The 27,805-nt window shown below is 40.0% G+C and overlaps 1 protein-coding gene across 6 annotated transcripts in view; it reads right to left on the minus strand.

Moving 5' to 3' along the window:
- Positions 1–27,805, minus strand: part of LRRC56 (leucine rich repeat containing 56) — a 63,306-nt gene that overhangs the window by 17,487 nt on the left and 18,014 nt on the right. For 4 of the 6 annotated variants that reach the window (XM_038139580.1, XM_038139581.1, XM_038139579.1 and 1 more), the window contains 4 exons: positions 26,143–26,230; positions 19,313–19,373; positions 1,922–2,018; positions 1,325–1,522 (listed from right to left, as the gene is read on the minus strand). In XM_038139580.1, the coding sequence (XP_037995508.1) occupies positions 1,325–1,522; positions 1,922–2,018; positions 19,313–19,373; positions 26,143–26,230 (444 nt within the window). Of the gene's footprint in view, positions 1–1,324; positions 1,523–1,921; positions 2,019–4,932; positions 5,037–5,884; positions 5,981–19,312; positions 19,374–26,142; positions 26,231–27,805 lie in introns of those variants that run through there. The other 2 variants (XM_038139583.1, XM_038139582.1) reach the window with 2 other exon arrangements.

Consider the following 27,805-nt stretch of genomic DNA (forward strand, 5'->3'; position numbering starts at 1 on the left):
GAAAGCTGAAGAGCTACCTTCCATGGCCCCTTTTACAGAACAATAATATCAAGTCAACAATTACATCTGAAAAATGCTAATAACTCATATACTTAAGAAGTGCCAAGATTTAAAATGTATGTCTATTGCATGATTGAGTTTTAGTGTTAGCACCTGTTTTCAAGTCTAAGTCCAGGAAAAATATCAAACCCAACCTTTTAGGCAAATTAACAGCATCCGCATGACTTCTTTAAAATACACAGAAAAGCTGTGGAATATGTCACAGTGGGATAACAGCATCAGCTCTGATTTTGGACCTGCATTATCAGCTGTTTATGGTGCCATTGGGAATTGCACCATCCTTAGTGAGACATGTGTTTTACATAACTCTGTGTGTGTCCATAGGCCTTACAAAAGAGCTGGATGGCAATATGTTGGGTGTTTTAATATCCCAACAATGCTTTTTATGAAGCAGAAGAAAGTCAAAGAGAGTAATACAGTTTTGAGGCTGTTCATGTAGAATTAGATCTTCCTTGCTTTGCTTGTTGACTGCCCTGAAACCCAAATCAGATAATGTATTACTATGTTCTCATCTTTGTGACACAGAGGCTCTTTCATGCCTTCAACAAAATACCTCAGCAGAAACTATTCCATCATTTTAGTATGTAAGATGTGAATCACTGTATTTTGTATCTTCAGCTTTTTCTGAAGGTCTTTTTGGTCATTTGATTTTAACCTTTCAGGGGAAAGGGTAACAAGCAGCTCCAACACTATAGATTTTCTTAGTTACCTCAAGCACTGTTCTTCTGAGGGCTCAACTTCGGAGCATCATGGTATTGGAGGACTTGCTTTTGGACTGGACAGCCTCCAAAAGAAATGCAAAACCCTCAAAAACCAGTATCTCACCACAGAATGGTTGGGGTTGGAAATGACTTCTTAAGATCACCCAGTCCAGCCCCTCTGTTAAAGCAGGCTCACTGGAGCAGGCTGCATAGGATCACATCCAGATGGGTTTTGAGGATCTCCAGGGGAGGAGACTCCACAGCCTCCCTGGGACACCTGTTCCAGTGCTCATACTCCAAGGGAAGAAGTTTTTCCTCATATTGCTGGGAAACAGGCCCGAGTCTTTACTAGCAGTCTTGCATTTCACTTGTGGTCATCTCGGAGACCATACTGATGAGACCACAAAATCAACAGAAATTAAAGGTGGGAAAAGTATCCCATATTGTCATTGAGAATGATGCAATAGGAAGAGGCAGAAATGTTTCTCATTTCCAACTCACAGTTAAAAAGTACTGACAAAAAAAACCCCAAAAAACCACAATATGTGCAAACCAAGTCTCACCTCTGCAGATTCTGCATTTGGCTTCAGGCAAATAAGGTTGCCCTCCACTGTCAGGTGGCTTAGCTTGCAACAAAGTCGCAGGTACTGCACCTGGTTGATGTCCTCAATATTGTTCCCTTCCAGGTCCAAAACCTCCAGGTGATCCAGCCAGGTCAGCTGGCTCAGGTCAGAGATATTGTTGTAAGCAATGTAGAGTTCCTCAGCAGAAGTAAACAGAATAAACATGTAAACCACGGGCTTGCACAAGTAACACTGAAGCTTTGCAAAATCTTTTCTAATACTTGAAATACTAAATGTCACAGGATGAAACTAGCAAGGTAGTGAACATTTTATAAAGTGTGGCTGTTGCAGCCTTTAACAATAAGAGCCATAATTTAGCCATACACTGCTTTAGGTGTACTCAGGATCACACCTGAATGTTACACCTCATTTTAAAATGCTATATTGTGGCATCTCTTAAACTGATCACTCAATTCAAGGCATCAAACCAAAGCCAGCCAGAAAAGCAAGAGGTGAGGAGAATGAAGACTAAAAGTAAATAATATCAACTGAAGATAGATCTGAGATTTTCATTTGGCAGGACACATCTATACTTACTATTAGAGAGCTGCAGGAAGAGATCCCATCTAAATCTGAGAGCCCACACCGAGCCATCCACAGGACACGGAGATGGGACAATGAGGTTCCAAGATCCCTTGTAAAAAACAATTCACGCTCCATTTGAATGAGTGAAAAAATTCAAGACTTGCTTTCTTTTTCCTAAGACTAGGAAACTGCTACTTCCCTCAAATCTCACATTGTTTACAAGAGAGTCCATTAAAAATGTTCACCCTTGAAGGTGAGGAATAAAATGATACCCCTCTTTACTTATCCCACTGTCATCTTTGTTCTTGTATGACAATATGTCACCCGAGTCCTGTTTGATTAAGATTATTCCAAGAGCTACATCATGGTAATTCTGCCATAAATCACAGGCAATTGTTAAGAATTAAGAGGGGTTTTCTTACACTGGCATCATTGGCTGTACTCATATAACCCAAATTAACGTATCTGAGCTGACTGCATGGTCAGTCTCACTCTGTCCCTCTTACAGAGTTACCTCTCTCCTGATTTTGCAGTTGAAAGGAATAACACTTTTGTCAAATAACATTTTTTTGAATCAGCAGAAAATTATAATCTTTTCCATCCTATTTCCCCACCCTTTGGGTGTAGTGAAATATCAATAAGGGATCATTTATAGGAACTTTAAACTTTCTGGTCATAACCCAGAAAATCACACACTGACCTGCTTGAGTCCATACACATGTAATGTCTCACTAACATTACAGTGCTGCACCATACAAAGATAACACAAAAAGGGTGGCAAATCAATCTGGGAGCTTAATCACCTGCCATCTTTGGTGACATTAAGTTGCATAAAGCCACCAGTCTGACATAAACAAAATACAACACTTTATCAAATCCCAAACCAACCAAAAGCTCAGAAATTTTCGACTGTAGCCAGATATCAGAGTATCTGAATAATAAAGAACTAAACAGTGGGTAGCTAAATTCTAAGACAGTTTATCAGAGGAGGTAGAGACTAGCATGGAGTTCACAGAAACACAGTAATGGCTGAGTTGGAAGGAAGGTCATCTTGTCCAACATCCATACTCAAGCCAGGCAAGTTTCTCAGGACCAGATAAAAAGCTAAAATACTTCTTAAATAGAGATTATTGGACCTTAAAATTTTGGAGTAGCTATCTCTCACAATATTCATTCTCATAATACAGAGAGTAGTAAGTTTTCTACAAAAATTGCAGAAGATAGAAGTCATGGGGGCCCTTGTAATCTTGAAATATCAAGGTAAGACTTGCACTCATGTCTTCTCTTTGTGGATGACAGGGAACAAGATCAGCTTTGCATTGCCCTTTGAGAGCCCCATGAAGCTTTGGTACAGCTTTGCAGCATCCTCTGTAGTCAAGCTGCCTGCTTCAGGGATACTGGGCATCCAGCCAGTCCCAAAGGTCAGGAAGGAGTAGGGATAGACACATTCTTATCTGTATTTTTTGTTGTTTCTCTACCATTTGAATACTTGGGAAGGGCCTTGTCAGGAGAAAGGAGCCTGCGTAAGCCTGAATAAAGGATAAGTGAAAGGAAAAATATCCCCAGCTGCCTCTCTTCTGTGAGGGGCCAAATACAGGGTTGAATGGGAGTTTCTAGGTGAAATTGGGGGTTTCTACCCCTCTGCCTCACAGGGACTGGTATGTCCATGGGCATCATTCAGACCTATCCGATTTCATCCATCCTCTGCCACTGCAGGGGCCACAGGCACTGGGTGTCTCTAATCACCCCTTCCCTGGATGCTGCCCATTTAAATGAGCTCACAATGGATACACCACACAATGTGTTTATGTGACATTTTACAGCTTTTGAGGTACAAACAGTGCAGCTGACTCAACGGCCAGAACTAAGAAAAAAAGAAAAATCTTAGTCTCATTGAACATCTCTTTCCATCTAAGGCTAGTATTCCCTTGAAGAGAAAATCCTCAGCTGATATGAACCACAACACCTGCAGTGAATTTTGTGCATCCAGGAAGCTTGCCTCTAGTGACACAAGGATAAAGAAAGCCAAATTCGTATCATCACATCCCTGGCCTTGCACAAGCTCTTCCAGGGTCTATTTACATTGGGCATATTTTCTAAATAAAACAAAAACTGGTTCTAAGGCTTCCTTAAGGAACAGATGCCTCCCAAAGTAATATTTACTGAAAATTTATTATTAGATTTGCAAGCTGCATGCCTATAATAATAAAGAAATTAAATTAAATTACAAAACCAGAACCTACCATGAAGCAAGGCCAACACACCCATAACACAAATATGGCATTAGGAATAATGTGAAAGGATTGCACTGCTCATTTCATGACCCTCTTCAAGCATTGATTATATTTTCAAATTTTGGGCTAATTTTGGTGCAGAATTTTCTCTTCTGTAAACTACTGAACAGAGATAAAGGGAAGTAGTCACTCTCATTTTTGTGTCATTGAAACGGTGTTTCTGATAGATGGTCTGTTTATTAGGCCAGCAAAACTGAAGACAATCCTAACCTGATTACATATGGTAGAGTAAGATATGGTGAATGGACTTTATTTCCATTTTTAATTTGTCTTGAATTTCTAACTGAAGGGGTTTTGCCACAGAAGGAGATTGCAGCAATATACTTTTCCTAATGCTTCTCTGTCAATATAAAGAATGAATGCCAAAGCAAAGCAGAGGAGTAATTCCCAAGCAATTTTTACACAGGTACCCAAGAACAAACAGTTATTCCTTCTAGTCCTTGATCACTCCATGCATTTGTGGAAGCAGTTCCCTGCTCACATTCAGAAGTCTAGGACTTCCAGAGTTAAATCCTATTTCTCTTTGCTTGTCACAGTTTTCTGTTCCAGAGCTGGCTGTGGTTAGAGCCAGTGCACACAGACAGGGTCAATCCCTACTCACACTTGTGTGCTAGTTCATGCATGGTGCACACTCACTAGGGATTATTAGCTAACAAGTCTTTAAAGTGTTCTCCTGCTGTGCACACCATCAGAAGACCCCAACTGAAATGACTTCTAAAGCCTACTTACCTTACTCTTCACAATTTGTGCTACTAAGTTTAGTCTCAAATCCATTCCAGTTTCATTCATGGGTTGCAGCTCTGACTCTCCTACAGCTAACTGGCATGAGTCAGGAGTAGCACTTTCAAGGTTAATACTACTCAAAGTTGATGAGGATTTGTATTCCAGACGAAGGAATTAGGTTGTACATCCCATGCCTTGGGTACTTGCAGAAGGCAGAACCACTGCATGTTTACAATGCAACCCAGCGTTTGATAGCAGGGTCTTGTTATTAAAAAAATGCTTAAACAGACACTTCAGAATAGAAAAAATATGGAAGCTAAAGGGAAGTGGTTTCTTACAAGGCTGAAGTTGGCTGTCCCAAACCTCATCTTTAACTCAAGAAACAAAATACTAAGAAAGCATGAACTTTGTTGCACTGTTTGGTATGACTTGGCACAGTTTTGCTGTCTTGTTTCAGGGAAGAGACTTAGCAGCCCAAGATATCTCTTCTCTTGCCCCTCAAGAAGGGCACTTCAGCTCTTTTATGAAGAGCAAAGGACTGCCACCTCTCCTTCTCTGCTAATGTAGAGGCAGTAAGGAGAAGAGGCAAAAGGACTTTTTCCCCTTTGGGCTCTACTGCAGAACCAAATTCCTCTTGCTGACACTGGGGTCATGCTAGCTGCTAGAGGAGCCTAAAATTCTGGATCATGCAGTCACATTTTGGCCCTGCAGATCTTTACTCCTGCATCTGTAATGAGTCATCCTCAGTCAGAGATGTTATCATAGCAAAGTACATCTGCAAACATTTTATTCAGTAACTAACAAACTAATCTTTTGGAAGCTGCATGACTCATGCTGCAGCATCAGAGAAAATTCCCTTGTTAATTACTATAGAGATAATTGCCCTTGAGAGCATGGCTGCTGTAAGGTGAAACAGCCATGTAGCTCAAAGCAAGCTGCTCCTCACAACTGCACGCACCTGCATTTCTGAAAATTCTTCTGAAATATTTTGGCTGGTGAGACGAGAACTTAAGAGCTTGCAAGAGATGGGAGTGTCTCCTCTGGGACCAGCTCTAGAGCATCTGGCACATCCACCTTGGAGGGGGTGAGAGCAAAGTGAGGAGTTGTTTGAGCACACCATGGCGTGTAAGTGTACACACAGGCATGTTTTCATTTGTGTTAAGTGCAGAGGTGAGATCAGCCCAAACTGGGGAGATACAACTATTGACTTTTATTGGAATGGAATTAATGGGAATCTGCTCTCTGATAATGATTTACTAGGGTAGACTATTTTAATGTAATAATAAACTTTTAATAACAATTGTATCAGGGTAGTAAGAGAGAAAATACACTATAATTATACATGCAGTGTAACAAAACACTCCCCCCAAAATAATCATTGACCAAGGCTCAAATTAATGAGACACATGTCAGAGACAAGGATTCTCCTGTATTGGGCATGATATAAGCATACAGAAAATTACAGCACTTATTCCAAAAATAGGAAGTAGGATTGAAAATTTTGATGGCTGAAAGGAAAAAGATGAGGTTCTGTACAAGGCTGGTGGCAGCTGGTCATAAGATGCAGCACAGGAGTGCTCCAGTGATGTGCAAACAACAGAGAGCTTATAGAAGGAAAGAGAAGACACTGTAGAGAAAACATAGCTCTCATTAATACAATGAATAATCCCAATCCAGGGGAAAAGTGTCCTGTCCCAAGTGACGTGGAAGCTGGGAACTTAACAGGAAAGGCACAGAATGAATAACCAAAGCCATTATATATCCTGGTTATGTACACCCCTGCTACGGTTCACTCAAGACAGGTTTGCAGCAGAGAGATGGAGCGTGGGGTGGGGATGTATATATCATAACCTTTGATTGTGATAAACAGAGGACTACAGCCCCTGAAGCTGCCAAACCAGAGTCCTCCTGAGTAATTACTCCACATGTGCTCCTACACACGCTTGCCTGCAAAACACACACTGAATATCAGATCATGTTTTTAGTATCCCAGACTGCCAAGAAATCAACATAGGCTCCCCTAGTTTCACTTTTAACCCCAACATTTGCATTTATGATTGATTTTGAGGAAATAATATAAATAAACCAAAGGGTTTGAAGCCTAGGTTCCAAATATCTCAAAATAACTGCTGCAGGGATGGGAACTCGTCAAACAGCCCAGCGCTTCTGTGAGGGTCTTGGCAACACCCTCCCCACTTGTGCACAACCATTTAGTATTTTTTCCCATTAAATCTGATGCTCCCATCTTGCCATCACTCCCCCAGGCTGGGGAGAGAGCAGAGGGGCAACGAACAGTTTGGCTCACAGCACCTAATAACAAGTTTGAGAAATAATGTGTTCTTCCATTAATCCAACATCCTTGTTCTTCAGGGACTGATTTGATCCAGACAAATTTTTACTGGATGAATATCAGACCTAGAGAGCCAAATCCTACTCTTGGTTTCACAACAATAAATCCTGAATTGCTCCACTGAGCTCAAGCTACCCAGTAAACACAACAGCAAAACCCTGAACACATTCGTCAGTTTGAGCCCTGTCATTTGTTCTTGAAGTCAGTTTTGAATCATTTACCTAAAAATAAAGCACAAAATCCATGGAACTTGCAAGAAGTATCTCAAAGCACACCTGCATCTGTTGAATAAATCTTCAGAAGCAATACATCTAAAATAGCCATTGATGCCGATTTTTATTTATTTTAAAGATTGCTCTGAAAATGAATGCACTGGTAAATAGGGAAATTTAGATTGTAAGAGAGTGACCAAACAACAGTCTTACAAAATAAAGGAATAAAAGAATCCCATCTCTGATCTACAGAAATCAACTGGAATTTATCAAGCTGCACTGTGATAACATCTACATGGTCAATGTCAGCACACAATGGTTTGGTTGTACAGATAATTCTGACATCTGAAACAAAAACTTTTAAAGCCTGAATGTTATTTAAATCAGTAACACATGCTCTAATAGGAAGCTTACATAAAAGTTTCATTGTGCTCACAAATAGCTGTATTCAAAATTGTAAAACTGATTGTATGCATGTGTTCCTTGTACTTGATAAATCCACGACACAGCCCCCAACTCTGCAAGCAGTGCTGAGGCCATGTCCTTTTTGTCCCTGCAGTGTCCTTTTACAGTTGAACAAATGTCATGTGAATGGGATGACCTGCCTTGCTTTGCAGCATTGCAGTCTTTGCAGTCTTTGTCACTCTTCAAAATTCAAGTAGCAATATGCTGAGAACTGTTGGCTTGGTTCTCCTCTGTCCCACATCTCACACCTCCATGACACACAGGTTGCCTTTAGCATCTTATGCTCCCTTGTGCCAGAGTGAACCACGGCCAAAGGTGCAAGATAACAAGAGTCATGTCTCATCTTTTGCAGCCAGAAGGCCACTTTTAGGCTGAAATACCATGGAAATGTAGTACCTAATAATCTGGTCTCATTCTGCCTTCTGAACTGTGCAAATTTTCAACAGAAAGAGTTCCTAATCCTGTTGAGACATGTTGTTGAAGACTTCAAAAACTAAGCAAAAAGTGAGTTTGCTAGGTAATTCTTAAATACATCAGAGGAAGGCTAGCTTGTTTTAGGTTGAACAGAAAGCATGCATTTACCAAATGTCTTCTAAAATAAAAATTGTGTCTGTGAAATTCTGTTTTCATAACTCCCTTTTACATACAAATGAAGAATATCTGAATGAACAAAAAGTTATTGTTGCAAAGGCCTTTGCAGTAGCATGTCTCTGTTGTCCCAAATTTTTGAGGCAACCCTACTATGAATAAGAAGCTGTTTTCAAAATGGGCTGCAGTGCTAATGCTACTGGCAATGTTTCTCCCAACAAACAAATTTCACTATTTTATTCTAGGGTTGTGGGGGTTTCTTTTGTTTGTTGGTTGCTTGTGTGTTAAGTTCCAAGTTTGGAAAGGGCAACAATCTCATTTATTGCTTTTTTTAGCTGTGGGTCTCTGCTGAACACTTCATTGACAGCGAAATGGGTGTCTGGAAGGAAATGCAACTGCCTGATGCTGCACCAGGGGTAAATAGATCAGGGAGAACATTCAAGGTGTCACACTTCATCCAGCCTGTGACTCTGCCTTTTCATCTTTGTTATGCCAAAGGGAGAGACACCTGCCACAGCTTTTGTAGGCCTACGAAGAAAAATGACAATTATCAAGGAGCCACGTGCTTTTGGCCAGCACTTTCACTGAAGCAAAAGCCAGAAAACAAGGACAAGAGACTACCTGGCTGCAGCAGCCAAAACTACAAACTATCCAAGGCAGTTTGGCTGTTTTGCAGGATAGGAGCAAACGACCACTCTGATGGTCCTGATAAGAGTACTTGAGCTCTGCCATGGACACACCTGTGGGCATGCTTCAGCCAGAGACTGCATAGAAATCCTTGTTGCACTAACACCAACGCCCACTGCCCCTTGCCTCCCCCTGCACTGCTGCCAGGCAAGGATGGCATCTGGATACAGAGATGACAACAGATGAAAAACCCAAACCCAGTGAGATACATCTCTGGGCTATTCCTGATTTATAAATTTTTCACTTGTCATTGTTGCTTCTCACTGTCTCATTGAAACCACTGTAGCAACTGCAATATCACATCAAGTGCTATATTACTTGCAAGAACTTTATTTTCCATGTCAGATTACATCTCATTTAAACAAAAAGTGCTTTGTGAGACCAACAGGAGAGAGATATTTAGAAGTGGGAGTGCTGATACACACACTCCTGTAACTCATCATACTTGTGCCTAAGGTAACTGAGATGCTTACTTCTGTTAAAGTTAATACACATGAAATGTAGCTTTAATTTCAAGTGCTCTCATTTTTAGTTGTTGTCAAAAAAAAAAACCTAGAGGAGAATAAAGGGATTGATCAATGCTGATGGAGTCAGGAACAGCAATTCCTTAACACATGAATATACAACACGTGTGGGAAGGATAACATAATTTTGTGTTAATTTCCTTTTGATCATTAAAACTGCTTGTCAGCTTAGTTACTGCTGTAGCATTCTCACAATGAAAGAACAGTTGCTTTAACTCAGCTCCCACAATCTGAAAGGAATAGAGATTGCCAAAGTGTGGTCCTGTTGAACAAGATTTGCCCTTGACTACATTTTTCCACCCTACTTCAGCTCCCACCCTTGGCATAAAGCTGCACCCCAGAGAAACTGTAGAAACCCAACACACCGTGGCTGCCTCCCAATGGGTGCACTACATCTTCCACAAGACTAAGTGGATTTTCAAATAGGAATAAGTTGAGACACACAGTAAGTAAAACTCTCACACCCACAGAACCATTGCCCCTCAGTTTAACCCCAGAGCTACTGACAGTTCCTATAGCTTTGGCAATTGTTCACTCTCACTGTTGAAAGCTTACATATAAAAAAATAAAGGATAATGAAACTGCGGTTACAGAACGAGTTACTTACATTGAACAATTGAATCCCACAGTGCTTTGAAATTTCCTGCATAAATAACTTTTCAGTCTCCCACATGTTGTGTGCCTGTTTCACAGTGTGTTCCAGGTCTGAGCTTTGGCAGAGTAAGACAGAGACATTCCAACTTTGCTTTAATACAGATCTCATCCTTCAAAATCAGCACTTAAAACTTCTAATGCTTCAGGGTAAGCAGAAGGAATATTCTGTAAAAGATCCAAATCATCTGACAGATTCAGTGGTGTTAAGACCCATACCACCAAAAAAAAAAAAGTCCCTGAAACATCTTTTTCTGTGTACCAGAAAAACTGAAGTTCTAGATTAATTTACCACACATAACTACAGAATTGGATCAGCTTGGAGCAGCTATTCAATTTTTGTCATGGTAATGACTAGAGAGTTTCCACTGTAAAAAATACTTGAAATATTGCAGAAGTGGGTTGATATGAAAACCTAGAGAGAAAATGTAATTTAAAGTGATTCAATTTAAAGTGATACAATGGTGGAAATGCATGTTCTTGAGATCCTTTAGATCAGGCACATTTGTATGACACTAACGATTTCCTTCTGAGGCTGATGGCCATTTCTTCTTTCTAACTTTTCCTTTCTTTCTTTTTTTTATCAGTGTATACATCTAATGAGAAAACAAAAAAAATAAAGAAGCTTGCAAGAAACAGACACAGGTACAACTTGGACCTGTGAGTGGCAGTTAATTTCCTCCAAATTTCTTTCCTCTCTAAGCCTCTAATGTTCACTACAGATCTTGACAGACTTGTATCCATATGTCCCGAGTCAAGACTTCTTCCTTAAAGAACAGATTCAAGTGAGATTTTCTCTGCTTGTACTGGCCTCCAGATGTTCTTTTACAACAGGCAAACAAGATGCAGAAGAGAAGCTTGGGGGACCTCAAAGCCAATCACAGGATTACCAAGACAGACAGAACCTTACAGATTTCCATACTGAGGGTGTTACCACGAGGCAGAGCCTCAGCATTTCTTTCACAGCACGCCAGCAGACATCCCAAATCTGGTGCAGGTGTTAATCAGATGTAGATCATCTTGGCCTTGCTCTTGAGGCAACTGTAGCTGCAACACTAAGCAGAGTAAAGCAAACCTCTCTAAATTCTTGCCTACAACATGAAACAGTAGAAAGTGGAGTGGTAGGATTGTGAGATGGATGAAGTTCAAAGCAGGAGATGTCACATATGGTCTTTCAAACACATAATCTTTCACAGAACTTCTGTTACCAAAAGTGTAAGTGGCAGGTTTCATTATCAGACCTTTGTGTTCAGGTTCTTACCCCCACAAGAAGAACACACAGTGCAGCTTATGGCAAAGGGTGAAGAATGTGCACACATTATACTGCTGATGAAATCGCAGCTTCACCTCCTAAAACACAAAGGCATTTCAGTATTTATTTCTCACAGCTATTGATCCAGCCATGGATGCATCTGGGAGATCTGATGCATCCTTTAAAGATCTCATGACAGAAGGATAAAATTCTGCCACACAGCAAATGAGGAACATAGCTAGAGAAAAAGAAGTGTGAATGTATTTTAAGGGAAAAATACAACAAGGCCCTTTGCGTGCAGCAATGTGTCTGTAGAAAATAAGAAAAACTAAATCAACTCCTGTGTGGAGAATATTCTATAGAAATTAAATAATGAAACTGATTGTACACTGAAACTCCATTTATTAATTTTTATTCCTTTCATTTGGCACTTACAACTGTCAAATACAACCATTAGCATAATTTTCCCTCCAACCTGATTCCTTCCTTTTTTTTTAAATCAGCATTTACCTTGCATTCCAAGAAAGTATTTTCCCACTGAACACAATTACTTTCAATAAAAAAAAAATCAAACAAGCTGCGGAGAAGCAATTCCCTTGTAGGAGAGAATCAAAACAACCTACAAACCCATTAAACCAATGCTGATTATTTTCTTATTTCCACAAAGTCTTTCCACAAAGACAGTCTTTTCACAGCTGGATACTGCTCAGGAAGGAGGCACCCAGCTTAAGCTGTTTTTGTGTTATTGTGCCACAATTAAATTCCTCTAAGGATCCAAACATCTGGGACTCTGCCGTGGGAAAGACAGGGTTGAACCAGTAAGGAAACCTTGTCTGACTGTGTGAGTGTGGGGTGTGCAGGGAGCCAAGAGGGGCACCCCTGGGTGACTGAAGCCGCTCACTCTGAAGGAGCTCAATGCCAGCAGTGAAAATCTCAGGTGGTGTGAGTGTTTCTGCCAGAGTTTCTGCTCCTGGATGGTCAGACAGGAAAGCTTCCTTAACAATTCCACTGGCAATGGGCTAATTACTCTTGCTTCCCAGCCCTGTTCTTTGGTGTTTCTCACACCATGATTATAGCAATTTTTTTCTCATCACTGGCTAAAATGAATATTTAGGTGCAAATTTTCATATGTGAACCCTGACACTGACAGCTGAAACAGAGCAGCTGCAAACTGCCTAATAGCCAGGCACACAAGTACTTATTTGCTGGCAGAAATCTGCTAGTTATTACTGAGAGTTTTATTTATCATATCCATCCAGAGCATATAAGCAAGATCATGATACCATTAGGCAAAGCCTTATACACAACTCACTCAGAAAACTGTGTCTGCCTAGGATAAAATAAGCAACTGAGATGGAAAATACAGCATATTTATACAGCTAACCCAGGATGCTGTAGAAACAACAGCTAACCCAGGAGCTGAGCTGTACTTCTTTTTAAGACCTGGTTCAGCTGGATAGGTGCAAGGCATGAGAAAACATCTGGAAGGAAAGGCCACTTTTTACCAAATAAACTCAAAGTGGAGTGCCTATTCAGACAGTGGGTAAAGAAGGAACACAATTATATAATGGGGTTGTCTTACCTTGCACGACAGCCTTCCTGCACACATGAGCTATTACTTATTTCCTTTGCTTTTTCACTAGCCATGTTCATGATGCACAAAGTGTTGCTGTGGTCTATGGTGATCCTCTGATGGTTTTTATGCCCTGCATTGTATGCCAGTCACAAAATAGAAACATGATAGAGGCGTCCTGGGGGAAGGAACCTGCTGTCGTGGAACTGCTCAGATGCCATTGAGAGCAGATCCTCTCTGCTCTGTGAGGAGAGAGATGCACTGCACCCTCCTCCCCAGCCCTGCCACAGCCAGGAGACTCAAACCTGGAGCTGCAAGGGCAGGCCCTGCCTCATCTTCCCCTTCCTTACAGGTACACCCTGTACCTGGCAGTCTGAAACAGAAGGCAGGGGACTTTCAGCTGGGGAGGGCTTCAGGAAATGGGGTGCTGATGCTGAGAACTATAGAAAGACACTGCAAGGCCAAAAACTTGTTTTGGTGTCCTCTGTGCTTGCTGCAGAATGGAGCCTGAGCTCCATCTGTGCATTTGTACAGAACAAGTTCAACTTCCCTGCTGGGGAACCAGTCTGTCAGATTCCCTGATATGTAAGGTCACAAAGACACATTTTCTTCTTTGGGCACCTGAGCTGGTGAAATTAAACCAGAGGTCTACCCAGGACAGATAAGTGGTCAAAGCAATCAGATTTCCCTAGGGCTGAAGACAGACAGGCTGATTGTGCTTTTCTGAAAATATTCCACTCAACTAAAAGATGCTGTATTTCTGTCCCAAAATCATTACTTTTTATCAACAATATGAATATCCTTAAAACCATCAATGCTAAATAAAACTTGAGGTTACAGCAAATTTGCCCAGGTTTGTAGTACTCCCAGGGATCTGCAGGCACTAATACAGAGAAGACTCATTAATACAGAGATTAGGATTCAATTTAAATGCTTTCCTAGCTCCTGGAAAGCACTCAAAGTCCTCAAAGAACATGTTCTTAAGATAGACTTCATAGCAACTTTAACTGCTGAAGGACTTTCAGTCCATCTACACAAAAGAATTAACAGGAACACTTCCCACAGAAACTAGCCTGCATGTGAAATGAAATGCTTTCCCCATCCTGAAATATGAATATGAAAGTAAACATTGATGTTCTGGGTGCTGCAACAAGGATATGAAGGGATTTACCCCAGCCAAATCAGAGCAGTGGTTCTCTGACTGCACGGGTAACAATGAACAGCCTAGAGCAAGAGCACCCTGATTCTTCACTAAACACAGAAAGAAACTGCTGCAACACAAGGACATCATCTGTTGACACATATTTGCACCTGTAATGCAAACTGAACTGATTTTGGAAACTATTTGGAGATTTTAAAGATCATAACAGCAATGCTGATCCTTGTTGCACAAACCCCGGTGCTTTTACATGTGATATCTACGTACATCTGTACACATTACCATACAATAAACATGGTAATCCACTAATTGCCAAAGATTAGAAATCAAGCAGAAGAAAAAGGACCAAAAAGAACCTTAGGGTTAAAAAAAAAAAAAAAAAAAAAAAAAAAAAAAGAGACAGGAACAGAATAAGTAAAAATGACAAGGAAAAAAAGCAAATTTAGGGGAATGCTCCATGCTCCTCTTGTTTCAGGGAAAACTATCCAGGAAATAGTTAAATAGTTGATGCCTAGACACACTATCAACAGTACATCAAATTTTGGGGTGGTCAGGGTCATGGCTCAGAATGATACAAGATAGTGTAACTTGATCCAGATCCAGCAAAGCAATACAACTTATGTTTAATTTTCAGCTTGTGAGCAATGCCATTGAAGGCAAACTTCTTGTGGCTTTAAAAACACAAGATATTTTATTTCCTTAAACTCTTTCTTGGGTAAAAAGGAGGTTTACTGCTAAGTGAAAATACCTAAAGATCCCAATTGAAGTCTCAAAAATTACTTTTAAACATTGCTTTATAGCCCTTATCATGAATTAAGAAAGAATTAGTTTGGCTCTGGTTTCTTAAAGTCATAAAATGATCAGAAAAGTCTTTACTCAAATCACTGGGCTCATATTTACAGTTATTTTTTTCACAGCCAAGAGGGCTCAAAACATTTCAAAATGTGAATACAGAGACTCCTGTGCTGCTAGTCTTGTCTCTGGGAGCTGGTGTTAAAAAAAACAAAACAAAACCCTAAGGCTCATAAAAGCATAAGAATTGTTGATTTTTAATGTACTCTGCACCTTGTTCATCTGAACCTCCTGAGGATTTTACTGACGGAAACAGACCAGGATTATTTGCCTCTCGTTCTGGGGGATGCTTCTGCAACAGTGCAAGACCAGTTGGAGAACTGCAGCAATGAAATGTTAACTCAATCTGAATGAAGAAAATCTGCTTTCCTTTCCCTATATCCTCCATACTCACTTTTGTCCCCACACTTTGCAGTCTCTGCATTTCATCTCATTTAAAATATGACAGCCTCTCTCTGTTAGAAGCAGTTGCTTGAGAAGCCCTGAGAGCAGATCACTCTCCTGCTGGCTATAATGTGTGGTGCTGAATGGGAGGAAATGAACTTCAGCTGCTGAAACAGCTTCTTCTTGAAACTTATGGGAACCAGGTCCCAAGATTCCCCTATCTGATTTAAAAGCCCTTTTGTAAAGATATCTATCTAACCATTTTTAAACAGATCTTTTCATTCATCCCTGAATTGAGAATAAAAGCAGTCTGATAAAAAAATTACACAGGCTACATGCCAAAGCAGAAGTAGTATTCATGGGCCTTGGAATATAGCTCTTTTACTGGAAGGATTTCAAAAATGAGGACCACGTCCATCACAAAAAAACCAAAAAACCGAAATAACCCCAACCGAACAAAAAAACCCAAACCCAAACAAACAAACACATCCAGAACCAAAATAAAAACCCCAAACCAACCAAACAAAAAGCCAAACAAAAAACAATAAATCAAACAAACACCCCCCCACCCCCCCCACCCCCAAATCAGCATATTTTAGCAGGCACTGTTCAGAATAGGCTTGATTTTTTATCCTCATTTATCAGTTCATAAATCTAGAATTTCTCAGTCGCTAGCACGTGTGTGAAAGTCACCAAACAAGGACATAATGAAGTTACTGCAATTTAGAAAATTAACAACAATGTGACTATTTTCTTTTCACAGTACAGTGGATTTTCCAGAGCCATTCCCTTTAGCAAAGGGCCAGTAGAAAACCAAAACCCAGAAACAGCTGAGAAAGAAATTTCTTTTCAACTGCTGAGATCGATTATCTGCAAATAAACTTGGATATATTTTCCTTTTGGATTAAATTAATAGTTGATAATGGTATAATTTCAAAGTTTCAAGTATTCAAAAGTAATGCAAGCTTTAGGAGGATCAGGGAAGGACCATGAATTTACAAGTAAGGTAACTCAAACACATTCCCATCAAAGGAATCACAACTTCTTGAGGAACTGCCAGGAGAAGCCAATATCCAAACTCATTGATGTAGCAAGCCTTGCAGTCCCACAGAAAACTGTAATACAAGAACACCTTGATCCCTCACTGCCAGAACATGACTCCTTTTATTTCCACTGAACAGTGCAGGGCAATGCACACCTCAGCATCCTCACAACTTAAGTTCCTATGTCAGGTTGACAAGAATAAATGACTCAAAAAAAATCAGTAACTAAAGTCAGTATGATAAACCTTTGATTTGACATCTACCAAGCCAATTCTTCTTCCATTTTCAAAATGAAAAAAAAAAAGAAAAAAGTTTTAATTCAGTTTCATCCCAAAATAATTAGGTAATCCTACTCTACAAGACAAGATGAAACAAAAATAAAGTGACAAAACACAAAAAGTCTCTCATCTTATTACCCACACATGCATGCACACTGACAGCCTTTTCTTCATAATGATACACCAGAATATGCTTTTATAACATAAAATAGAATGAAAATAATTTCTGCTTTTAGCATCTCGAGTATATACAAAACACCCTCTATTTCTTTTTCTGCTTTTTGGTCCTTGCCTTCTTTTCAGTAAATAAAACCAATCCTCCAGTCTGTCCTAATAAGACATTTCCTATTATCTGCTGCCCATTTTCAAATTACAACCACAACGATTCTGACCTTATGGCTGGCAAAATCTGTGGGAATTACTTTCAGTAAAAAAGAAGAATATTTTTTTCTGTCATCCTCAAAAGCCCCATTTGCAAGAGTTTGGTTGAATAAAACAAAATAATCACTTTTTGTACAGAATTCAAATATCAAGAAGATTAATTCAGGAATAAGATTCTGAAGTTTGGAGTAAATGGCAGCAGCCTCTGGAATGGGAGCAGCTATGTTGCAATAGGTATAGCAAGCATCACTACTGCTGTGGCAGCCACGCTGCTCTAATTGGCATTAAATTGACATGATGCAGACATAGAAAAATAAAGGTCAAGTACAAGGCTGTTCTTGCACGGGATGTGCCCTTAAACGATCTGTGTTTATCAATGACAGATTGTCAAAGATGGGAATTAATAAAGCAAAGCTACTTCTGTAACTATACAAACTGAGCTCACATCTGGGAGAGCCAAGAAAAATCTTCCTCCTCCCTTACCTATTCCCTGACAATTGCATTTAGCTGCCACACAGAAGGAGCAGCAGGTAGCTTCTCCTGGGCTGGAGTGCCTGGGAACCATCACAATATTGGACTCGATATCTAAGCCCAAACATATTTACATTAGAGTAGATCAAATCAAAACTCAACTTGAGAGCAAGCATTCCCTGCATCAAGGCCCACCAGGGTGTCAGGTCAAAGAAAATGGTTTGCCAGAACTTTTCTCGACAGAAATTAGTGTCCCAGAATACAGAGGTGCAAAATCCTGCTAAAGCCATGAGTCAAGCAGTTTAGTTTTCCTGAACAGCATTCTTATATTCACTTCCAACAGAGCTGATCAAAAGGTTTTCTGTTGACACATTTTAAGAGAATATGGAGTTTCGATCAAACCAAAACTCACTTTTAATATTTTTTCTTTTTAATATAATATCTCTTAATATTGTCAAAATTTAATATTTTTCACCTACTACTTACTCCTCCATTGCAATAATGGAGCAATTTCATGCTTATAACAACTGTTGGTTGCTATTAAAATAATTGCAGCAATGTGGAATCAGCACTTTCACATGTTATGGATTAGAAGGCAAGAAAAACAAAATTTAGACTGCAGATACTTCATCTCATCACCAGAACAAGGGTAAATAAAATCAAAGTGTAGCAACCGAAGTTCATTAGATATTTTAGAGAGACCAAGAAGAATTTATTGCCATTTCTTATGATGAAACATATTCTCTTAAAAAAAAATTGACAAACCCACTACTTTTTACCCCATGATTTTAGTAGATACCCATACAAAGCCAGAGAGCAGTCCTATTTAAAATAAGGCCTTTTACGCAGCCCTTTTCTGATATGAACTGTGTTTTTCTACTCTGCATTAATTAGCAAGGGCCATACAGATATCAGCACAGGAGAGAGAAGACAGCTCTGCCTCCTCATTGTGATGGTTTTCACTTCTACCTTTCCAACCAACCAACTCCCCTGAGCTGTCTGGGAGAAAACGTGATGTTTTCATGCAGCTCAGCAAGCCAGGGACACGCAGGCTTCACAGCAGCTCTCATAAACCTGATTGCATTGACTTCTGTAAAGCCAAAGTGATTTTCATCAGCTGAGGAACTGGTCTGGCCTGTACAGAACAGGCTACTGCACAGTAAAAGCCCAAAGGCTGAAACACTGAAATCCAAGCACCTAGACATAGATAAGAGGGGTACTTTTAGCTTCTTTCAAATGTGCAACAGATTTCCATGGACTTCAGCACAGCAGGAACTTCCCTGGTGGCAAACTGGGGCTAATTCAGTGGCACCATTTCAGCTGCACTGATTTATTCCAGATCAGGTGCCGTCCTTAAACTGCTGTGGTAGTGGAGCATATATTCATGACCTAATCCATTATCACAGCATGGAGAAATGGAAAGAATGAAAGCAGCACAAATGAAGATTTTATCACTTAAATAAAATTGAGGGCTGTTATTCTTTATATTTACTTCATAGAATCATTAATTTCTTACCTCACAGATACAAGCAAGCTATTGTTCAACTTCAGTTCTCTCAGATTAGGCAGATGCACACCTGTGGGAACAAAATAAAGAATTACTTTGCTGACCTGGGATTAAAGTAAAGGAAAATTATGACAATTACAAGTTGAAGCATCTAATTTTACAAGTATTTCCTAGCTGTTTCTGGCAGGTCTGTGCTGGACTTCTTCTAAGAAAATCAATGAGATTATTTCACTCAAAAACTATTTCATCCTCTGCATTTTTGAAACATGTATGTATTGTCTGCATGACTACCCCATTACAATTTTCAAACCCCTCACTGGAAATTCTGATATGGCACCTTGCCAGACAGACAAGAAACTGGCTTGATGTGTGACTGTTTTCTTTGGTCTGATTCCCCATCCTGATTGATGGGGATGAATGATACTCTGCAGAGCTAAGGGATACTTTGGAGTGTAGCATTCCATGACATATTTAATGGCAAGTAGTGATGGATTTACTGGATACACAGCCAAGTAACACTTCTTCAAAATACAACTTTGAATCAAACAGCAAACACATCATGATCCATAGTCACAACATCATCTTTTATAGTTCACAGGCCCCCCAAATGCTACATTTTGCAAAGCATTGCTTTCTTCTTTTAATTTTCTAGATATAATTGTTTACCATTGAATTGAACAAGTTTCATACCTATAAAACCCCCAGTATTCTGCTGTTACTACTTTAATTAATTTGCTTTTCTTTGTATTCCTGAGAGACATTTGCCTTTTTGATTCACTCTAATGGTATCTCTGAACCAAAATCATACACCAAATCCCTTCAAGCTGCAGAATAACTTAGACATAAGCTCAAGTCTCAGAAACCATTTCTCATGGACAGTAGCAAATGTTCACCCATTCCCACCAGTAGAGCTTACTCAAGACTGATGAGCATCCTCCAGTATAACATGAAACCATGTAGAAGGAATACCAATTTTAGACAGATTGGATCATCGCTGAAACATTAAAATGTGTTCTCAGCAAATATTTTTCTGAGTTCTCTGAGTAATCACTATCTGGCAAGGGAGATTTACCAATGTCCAGAAAGACACCAGTCAAGTGCTTTGCAAAGGATAAAAAAAAAGAAAGGGGAGTGAGATCTCAAAAGCAAAGAAAGAAGGTCATGTTGTTCATTCCCCAAAGAGAACAAGAGCATTTATGTCAAAAACATTTTAATAAATAATGTTTTAATAGAAGCATTATCTACATCTCATGTTATTTTGGAGTGATCATAATGCACATATTGATCCTCATGCTGTACTGCAAGTATTTAAGTTAATGTCTTTTCGAAGCACTTTTGAAAATACAAAAAATTCAAAACATACTGTGCAATTTTCTAACCTTGTTTTTAAAGCATTTTCCACGATCCACAAAAATTAAGAACAAATTAGAACACACAATCCTTGTCCTGCAGGGTATGCTTTCTCATGCCAAACAAGTTTTATATGTTTAGATGTATATATGACAACAAAATAATTTGGAGTCCTGGCAGAGAAAATATTAGGATCTCTGTTAATTACCCACAGCAGTCATACTAGCTACTGAGCAAAGACTCCCTCAGATATAAATCGTGGCTAAGAAATTCCCCCCCCACCCAAAATAAAAAAAAAACAACTAGACTCTAAAATATGTTTATCCTCTTTCTGACAAGGATGGGGAGATTAAATGTCATCCCCTGAATTGTTAAAGGAAAAAATGAGAGGGATGCAGTAGCCTCCCTAGTCCCAGCTCAAAACTGAATAATAATGCCATGGATCCAGTCAGAAATGTAAAAGGGTTACCCAGCAAAGGCTGTTGCAAAGCATTGCAAAGCAAAGGAGTTTTAAGGACTAGTGTTAAGCAGAAGATTTGAATGAGGAGTCAAGAGAAATGGAGAGACTTGCTCAAGAAAAAGCTTTTCACTGAATGCATTTAGGGTTGGCTCAGGAAAGAAGCAACTATTAAAGGATCCAAAGAGGCTGAGTGACAGGCTGATAATACAATTTTCACATCTGGTTAGTTCATTATTGTAACTTGATCCTCCATCTCAGATTTTTTTTGCACTTTGGCGCAATCTATCCCCGGGAAGTTGTACAGTGTTACACTTTAATGTGTGGTTTACGAGCTTGAAATAGAAGTATACAATGTGTGGTGGTGCAAAATTCTGCCAGCAATATTCTGCAATGTATTCCTGCAAGTCTGCAGGTTCTTCTCTCCTCTAAGTTTTATATCAATATGTAATTGTTCTTTGGTGCTAAGAATTCATTGTTCCATTGATTTTGCTGCCAAATACTTATAAACAGATTAGAGGCCAGAAGTTTAAATTAGGAAGAGGAAATTGTAACATGAAGGTGACAAGATACTAATCTCAGTGTAACAGTGTATTTCTAATTTTCTTAATTTTGACCCTCATGGCGTCTTTCCTCAGAGCAAGGACACACGATACTAACATATAAAAATACTCTAAAATACAACAGTATTAATTTCTAATATTAATTTTAGAAGTACAAGCGGTAGATTCCTTATCCTGAAACTGCCTTCCTTTGTGTAATTTTGATTTCTAAAAGCAAGAATGGGCCACAGAAATGCTGATGATTGCAGGCCAAGGCTGAGAATTCAGAATGACGAGCAGTGTTATCTCATCTGTCTGCGATTCCCTTTCACTAAAGACCGGTTTTGTTACACGGCTCTGAAATTACTAACCACCAACAATGTACTAGTGTTAAACTATTCTTCTCTACCAGTGGAACAAAACTAAATGAAAGGGCAGAACGAAATCAAAGCGCAAGTCAGGTGAATAAAAGTGATAGACACATACACTCGACAACAAAGCCTGAAGTGCTTCACTTCACAGCCAGGCTAGCAGTGTAGATGTCTTTCCAAGGTGACTTGGTACAGCTGGTGACATTTAGAAAACTGAGTAGGAGCAAAGAGAAAGCAGCCCAAATGCTGGTTTTATTATATTCTACAAGTTACAACACTTCTAACACTTGCTGTTTACATTATGAAGTATTCTTTAAGTAGCATCATATATCTTTGTTTTTGTGTTGTTAACAAAAAAATCATCATGGCTTGTGTCCTTTGGAATATGGACTAGTGAAAAACAAACAAAAGAAACTGCTGACAAATGCTTGCATTGGCATCAGGCAACCATTGCGCTTTGTTGATCCTACAACACAAAACAGGCATATCAAAACAGGCTGTACTCTTCTAGCAAGAGCAACCTGAGATGCAAATTAAAGAATCTATTTAGTTCACTTGAGCTGTGTTTGATCAAGTAAGATACATCACTTTGATGCTGTTTCTACACACGCAGTTTTTTGCACGTTTCTGGGATGAACTGGGCAGTACAACAGGAGGTGAGACCACAGCCCTTCCAGGCACACCCAAGGCAGCTGCAGTCGAGCTCCCTGAGATGGGGATCTCACAGAAAACACATCAGTGCAGGGCTACACAAAAGCACGCTGCCTCGGCACATACTTGTGACTCTTGGACACCCTGCCCAAGCCCTGCTGTGGGGCTTGTCCAAGCCTTGCTCAGCGAGTTTGTCAGCACCAGCTAAGCCAAGACCATCCTGGGCAGGAACACTCGTGCCAGACTTGCTCCTCCAGCCTCTGTGTTTCTCCCTGGCCATGCAAGCACCTGCTGCTGCCACGCTGGCTGCCAGCAAAGGTGTCCCACCCCTGCACCTGGAGTGCCAACAAACAGGGCAAGAGGAAAGAGAGATGACGACCCTGCATGAGAAATAGCACATGGCTGCTTCTGAACCCCTGGCAGAGCTTTGCCTTGATAAAATGCCTGCAAGGGAAGTGGCAATCTCCAGACACGTAATCAACTTAGTCTGGCCACCAGCAGGCAACAATTCAATAAGGACCAGCGAACAGCACTGTGGGTAACTTGATTTGGAGCTATTAAAATTACTTAGAAATAAGAGGACTACGTAGTGTCTTAAATGACTCTATCCCACCATTATTTTCAACGGGAATTTCTATGAGCTGGTCATAAATGCAATTCCATACCTGTCAGCAATCAAAACTGAAGGGATAAGCTAATGAAAAGGAAATAGTCCCTCTGAACATAAACTGAGGTCTACATGCAGCTGAGGAGCACAGAAATTAACTCCAAGATATGCAAAGCTGGATGCAAGACTTGCCAGGGCGTCCAGGGTTTCATTTGTCACTCAGCAAGGTGCACTGAAAACAGATAGAGAATTCAGCAATGACCCCAAGCCCTGCAAAGATTCAGATTTAAGCTCTGGCATGAAGCCTTTCCTTAATTTAAAAACTGATCATGTGAAAATATTTCAATATCAGTCTTTTCATGTTTTAGTCCACACCTTGTCCCTAAGAAAAGCAATGTTCCTCTGCACCATGTCATGCCATTTTGTAGAGGCAGACCTGACAAATTGGACAAGGTTAACAGGATGGTGCTTTAAAGTTTAGCCCATCCCAAAGCAAAATGGTCTCAAAAAAAAGATCAAGCAACAAGTTTTAAATCACTCTGGAAATCTTTAGGCCCTGAGTGTTTGTGTTACAGTCTGTAACACAGGCTGTGAACCTTGAAATGTTTCTCAAGTGAAAACTGTGGTGTAAATTTGGGATTTGAGTGCTGCAAGGTTCCAGGTGACTCAGAGTTATGTGCAGTCTTGTAGCTTTTAACACTTTCACCTGGCCATTTAAGACCTTGCCTGGCTTATTTTATCTTTACACATAAAACCAGCCAAAACAATGTTGTTTACTGAGTGTGGATTGATCATCCAAAAAATTTGCTGATGATAAAGATGCTTTTACTCACCTTTCACAACTAAGGAATACAGTGAGAGCAAGGTGAAGTGGTTTAATATGTGTATAAAGAAAGCTTATTAGCCAGGTTTGAAATTCAAAAGAAACACCAAATTACAGAGCAGTCCAGCCTGGAGGGAACAGTTGGAGGTCTCAAGTCCAGCATCCTGCTCAGAGCTAGGCTGTCTGCGCGATGAGGGTGCTCAGGTCTTCACCCTCTTGAAAACCTATCAGGATGAAGTCTCCAAACCTCTCTGGATACTCTTATTGCTTGACTATCCTAACAGGGGGAAAACTTTACAGCCTGTCCCACTAGAATGCCTGTCATTCCAGCTGCTCTGCTTCTTACCCTACTGTTTTCCTCAGGCTATTACTCCAGACCCCTGTGACCACAGACCAGGTCAGCAGCACAGTTCAGGGGCAGGCAGCCTGCAGGGAGCAAGCAATGAGCCCATCTTCAACATCAGCAATCACAATGGAGGTGAAAACTGCTCTGCAAAACCCCTAAACATTAATGTCCTACTCCACGTGCCTAAAAAATCATCTGCCATGTGAAAAAAAAGGAAAGAAACTAAAGTAAACTTTCTGCCCTAGCCACCTGCTGACATTTGCAAAGAGATTTTCACAGGAATAAAACTCAGAAATGCACCTTGAAAAAAACCAGAAGGAAATTCAGAATGGTCTTGATGTTCTGTTATTCTCAAAAGCAGTGGGGACCTGCAGGTTCTGGTTTTTATGGCCCTCAAGGACCAACTCTTGGTGTGAACAGAAGGAGATAAACAAGATGGAAATTATTTGCATCACGGACATAGTGTTCTGTATTTCGTATTCTGTAAAGGTTGCAAAAGCCTAACCATGGGTAGGAGAAGGGATTTATTCCAGTAATGGAAAGGAAAGGGAAGAAGAGAGTGATGAAGGTGAAACATTTTGCTAGCCTGTCACAGCTAATGTAAAATGGCATAGGAATGGGAGCACCACTTTTGAGCATAATAGAAACGGCATAATGAAATCTCCTTATCAACTGGATTAGTTGAAACATGATTGAATAGATTATGATCTCTGAAAGAAATGGATGTAACTTACCTTAAATTATCAAGTGCCTATGAGAAAAGAGACTAATTCATGAAATAAATAGAATAAGCAATACGAAGGGGCTATATATACAAAACAAAAGCCCCCTTCACCGTTCTTGCTCAACCATTCTTGACAAATAGACATCAAAAGCCCCATTAAACCTAGTCAGCTGTTACATTAGTCATTTGCATACGAAAAATTAACTGCTTGTCTGAAAGCACCAGTGCACAGTTTTGGGGACATAGCCCCTTTTCAGCAGAGAAAATATTACCCTGCATTAGGTACTCAGCTTTAATGCAGCAGAAGATAGATTTGGGTGTGGTAGGAATCCACATGAGAGAAAATGTTCCTGGTGCTGGAAAAAAAAAAAAAAGTAAGGCTTTATATTCTCAGTATTAACTCTGCTACAGAGGGAATTCCTTTGGTACTTCTCACTTCCCTGGTTCAGTGATGATGGCATAAAAACAAATGACAAGTGTTAGGGCTGCTTGGGGCTCATCAAAATGATGTATCTACAGGACCTGCCTCCAGCTCATTTTCCAGCACAGCACAGTGAGGCTGGGTGCAAAGACAAGCTGCTGGAAGCATAAGCCACCTGATCCCACTAGCAATTCCTCAGTCACAGGAAAATCTCACAGTGGAGAGAAGCTGACCTTTGGCTCCTGTTTCGCTAAAGACAAGAGTAAATGCTCATTTAGGGCCTAGCATATCATACAAGAAAAATTTGTCCAAACTAATTTGCTTTAGACAGAAGTCACGTCACTCATCCCACTGCCAGAGTTTCCAATCCTATTCAGAGCCTCACACAAGAAAACAGAGATCAAAGAGTGTAGGTATGAGGAAATCCTGTTTCAAGAGCTCTTGAGAAGGACAGTACTTTTCACCGGCTGTTGGTTAGTGAATCCCCAGTCAAGACACCATAAAGGAAAATTCAAGATGATGAGCAGAAAAGAAAGTGTTTTCTTACCAAAGTTCCCCAAGCTGATCTCTCTGGTGTCTACTCGCATCTCTAGGGCCTTCACTTGCTGCAGATCATCTACCCCTGCCAAAATTTTCTGTAAAGATAAGCAGAAATATATGTGTACTCTCTTTTATGCAATAAACCAGATGTCATGGCAGCAAAAAGGCATAGAAAGATTTTCAAACAGTGTTTTGTCAACATATATTTCAGGTCAACATGGCTAGATGTGCCATCACATTGAAATGAATGCAGTATTCAAGGGCCTTTCTTCCTTGTAGCCCCAAAATACTCTAGTCTCCCGAAACTTATATATTGCTTATAGAGTCAAGGCTCAGGGTTACATTCAAGCTGCAAACCAACAACAGACACACATTGCAGCTAGCTTAATTTAAAAAGTATGTCCATGCTTTTAGATTTGCACAAGTCTTGCACTAATCCTCAGCAGATAGAAAGTGTTAACTTTAAACATCACCTGTAATTCAACAGGGGCTGGTAGTAAAACTGAGCAAAACACACTCTTTACCTTTTAACCCGAAACAATAAAAATAAACATGATTTTAGCTCAAGCAGCTCACTTTTCTCACAGAAGACTACAGTAATTACAGGAATTATTAATTTATTTGAAATTATCTGGGCAATGCAAATACAGGCCTTCCATATCCTTCATTATTTTTACAAAACTGTAGTAATTGGATGAACCATTGCATTAAGCAAGGATGTGTGTGTGAATGCAGACTCCTCCCTAGTCTTTCCTAACATCCTAAAGTCTGTGTTGATACATACATGGATATTTTGCCATGGCAGAGGTAAGCAGGAAGAACAAAACAAGCAGAAGCTATACACAGAGGAGAGAGGGAAGCTCTAAGACTGTCAGTGAAAAACCACAGCAAGGCTGTGAAATCCTAAGATGCCAGGCTGCAACTCCACAAGGAGGTGAAGCAATCTCACATTACCACTGCTCTCATCCCCTATTTCTTCCTGCTGTGATCCAACTTCTCTCTCCCCAGTTTCCCTCATTCACAGTGCATATCCCACCACCTCCCTTGCATCAGCCTAGTTGCATGAATTCAACAAAGCACAGCAGAAGAACCATATCCTTTCTTCCTCCTGGATTAGTGGCTCATGGAGGAGTCCGAAGCAATCCTTGAAAAATGAGAAGCAAAGTTTATTTGTCACGCTAACTGCCTGAAATTGTTGGTACTATACATAGTGATGAAACTTATAAATTTTCACCTTTCTGTGTCAAAAGAGTTAGGATGTGGGGCTGAACATGTCCACTTCAAAGAAATGTCTGATCCTGGCATCAGAGTTTCCTCCTCAATGATGCAACCAAGAGCAGGGGTTGAAAGTACTGTCACCAACCTTTGGGGCCTTTACTTAAGGTGAAGGCAGAAAGTCATTCAGTAACCACCACATACAGGAGACAAATTTTCTCATTATTCAAAAGCTACAACATTCTTTATGTTTTTTTAATGAGGGAGAACTTACTCATTAGAAGAGAATGTGTAGGATGACCTCTGCTTATGAGTTTAGGGAAGAAAAAAAACTCACAAGAATATCCAGTTAATTTTGCAAGGAAAAAATGGTGGTTGCAACCTTCCTGCTCATTAGGTAACATTTTTATTGTGCACAAGCGGCTGCAACTTCCGCTGATGTTCCACATCCTCTT

This window comes from Motacilla alba, chromosome 5, assembly GCF_015832195.1.
Source record: "Motacilla alba alba isolate MOTALB_02 chromosome 5, Motacilla_alba_V1.0_pri, whole genome shotgun sequence".
In the NCBI taxonomy this organism is placed as follows: Eukaryota; Metazoa; Chordata; class Aves; order Passeriformes; family Motacillidae; genus Motacilla; species Motacilla alba.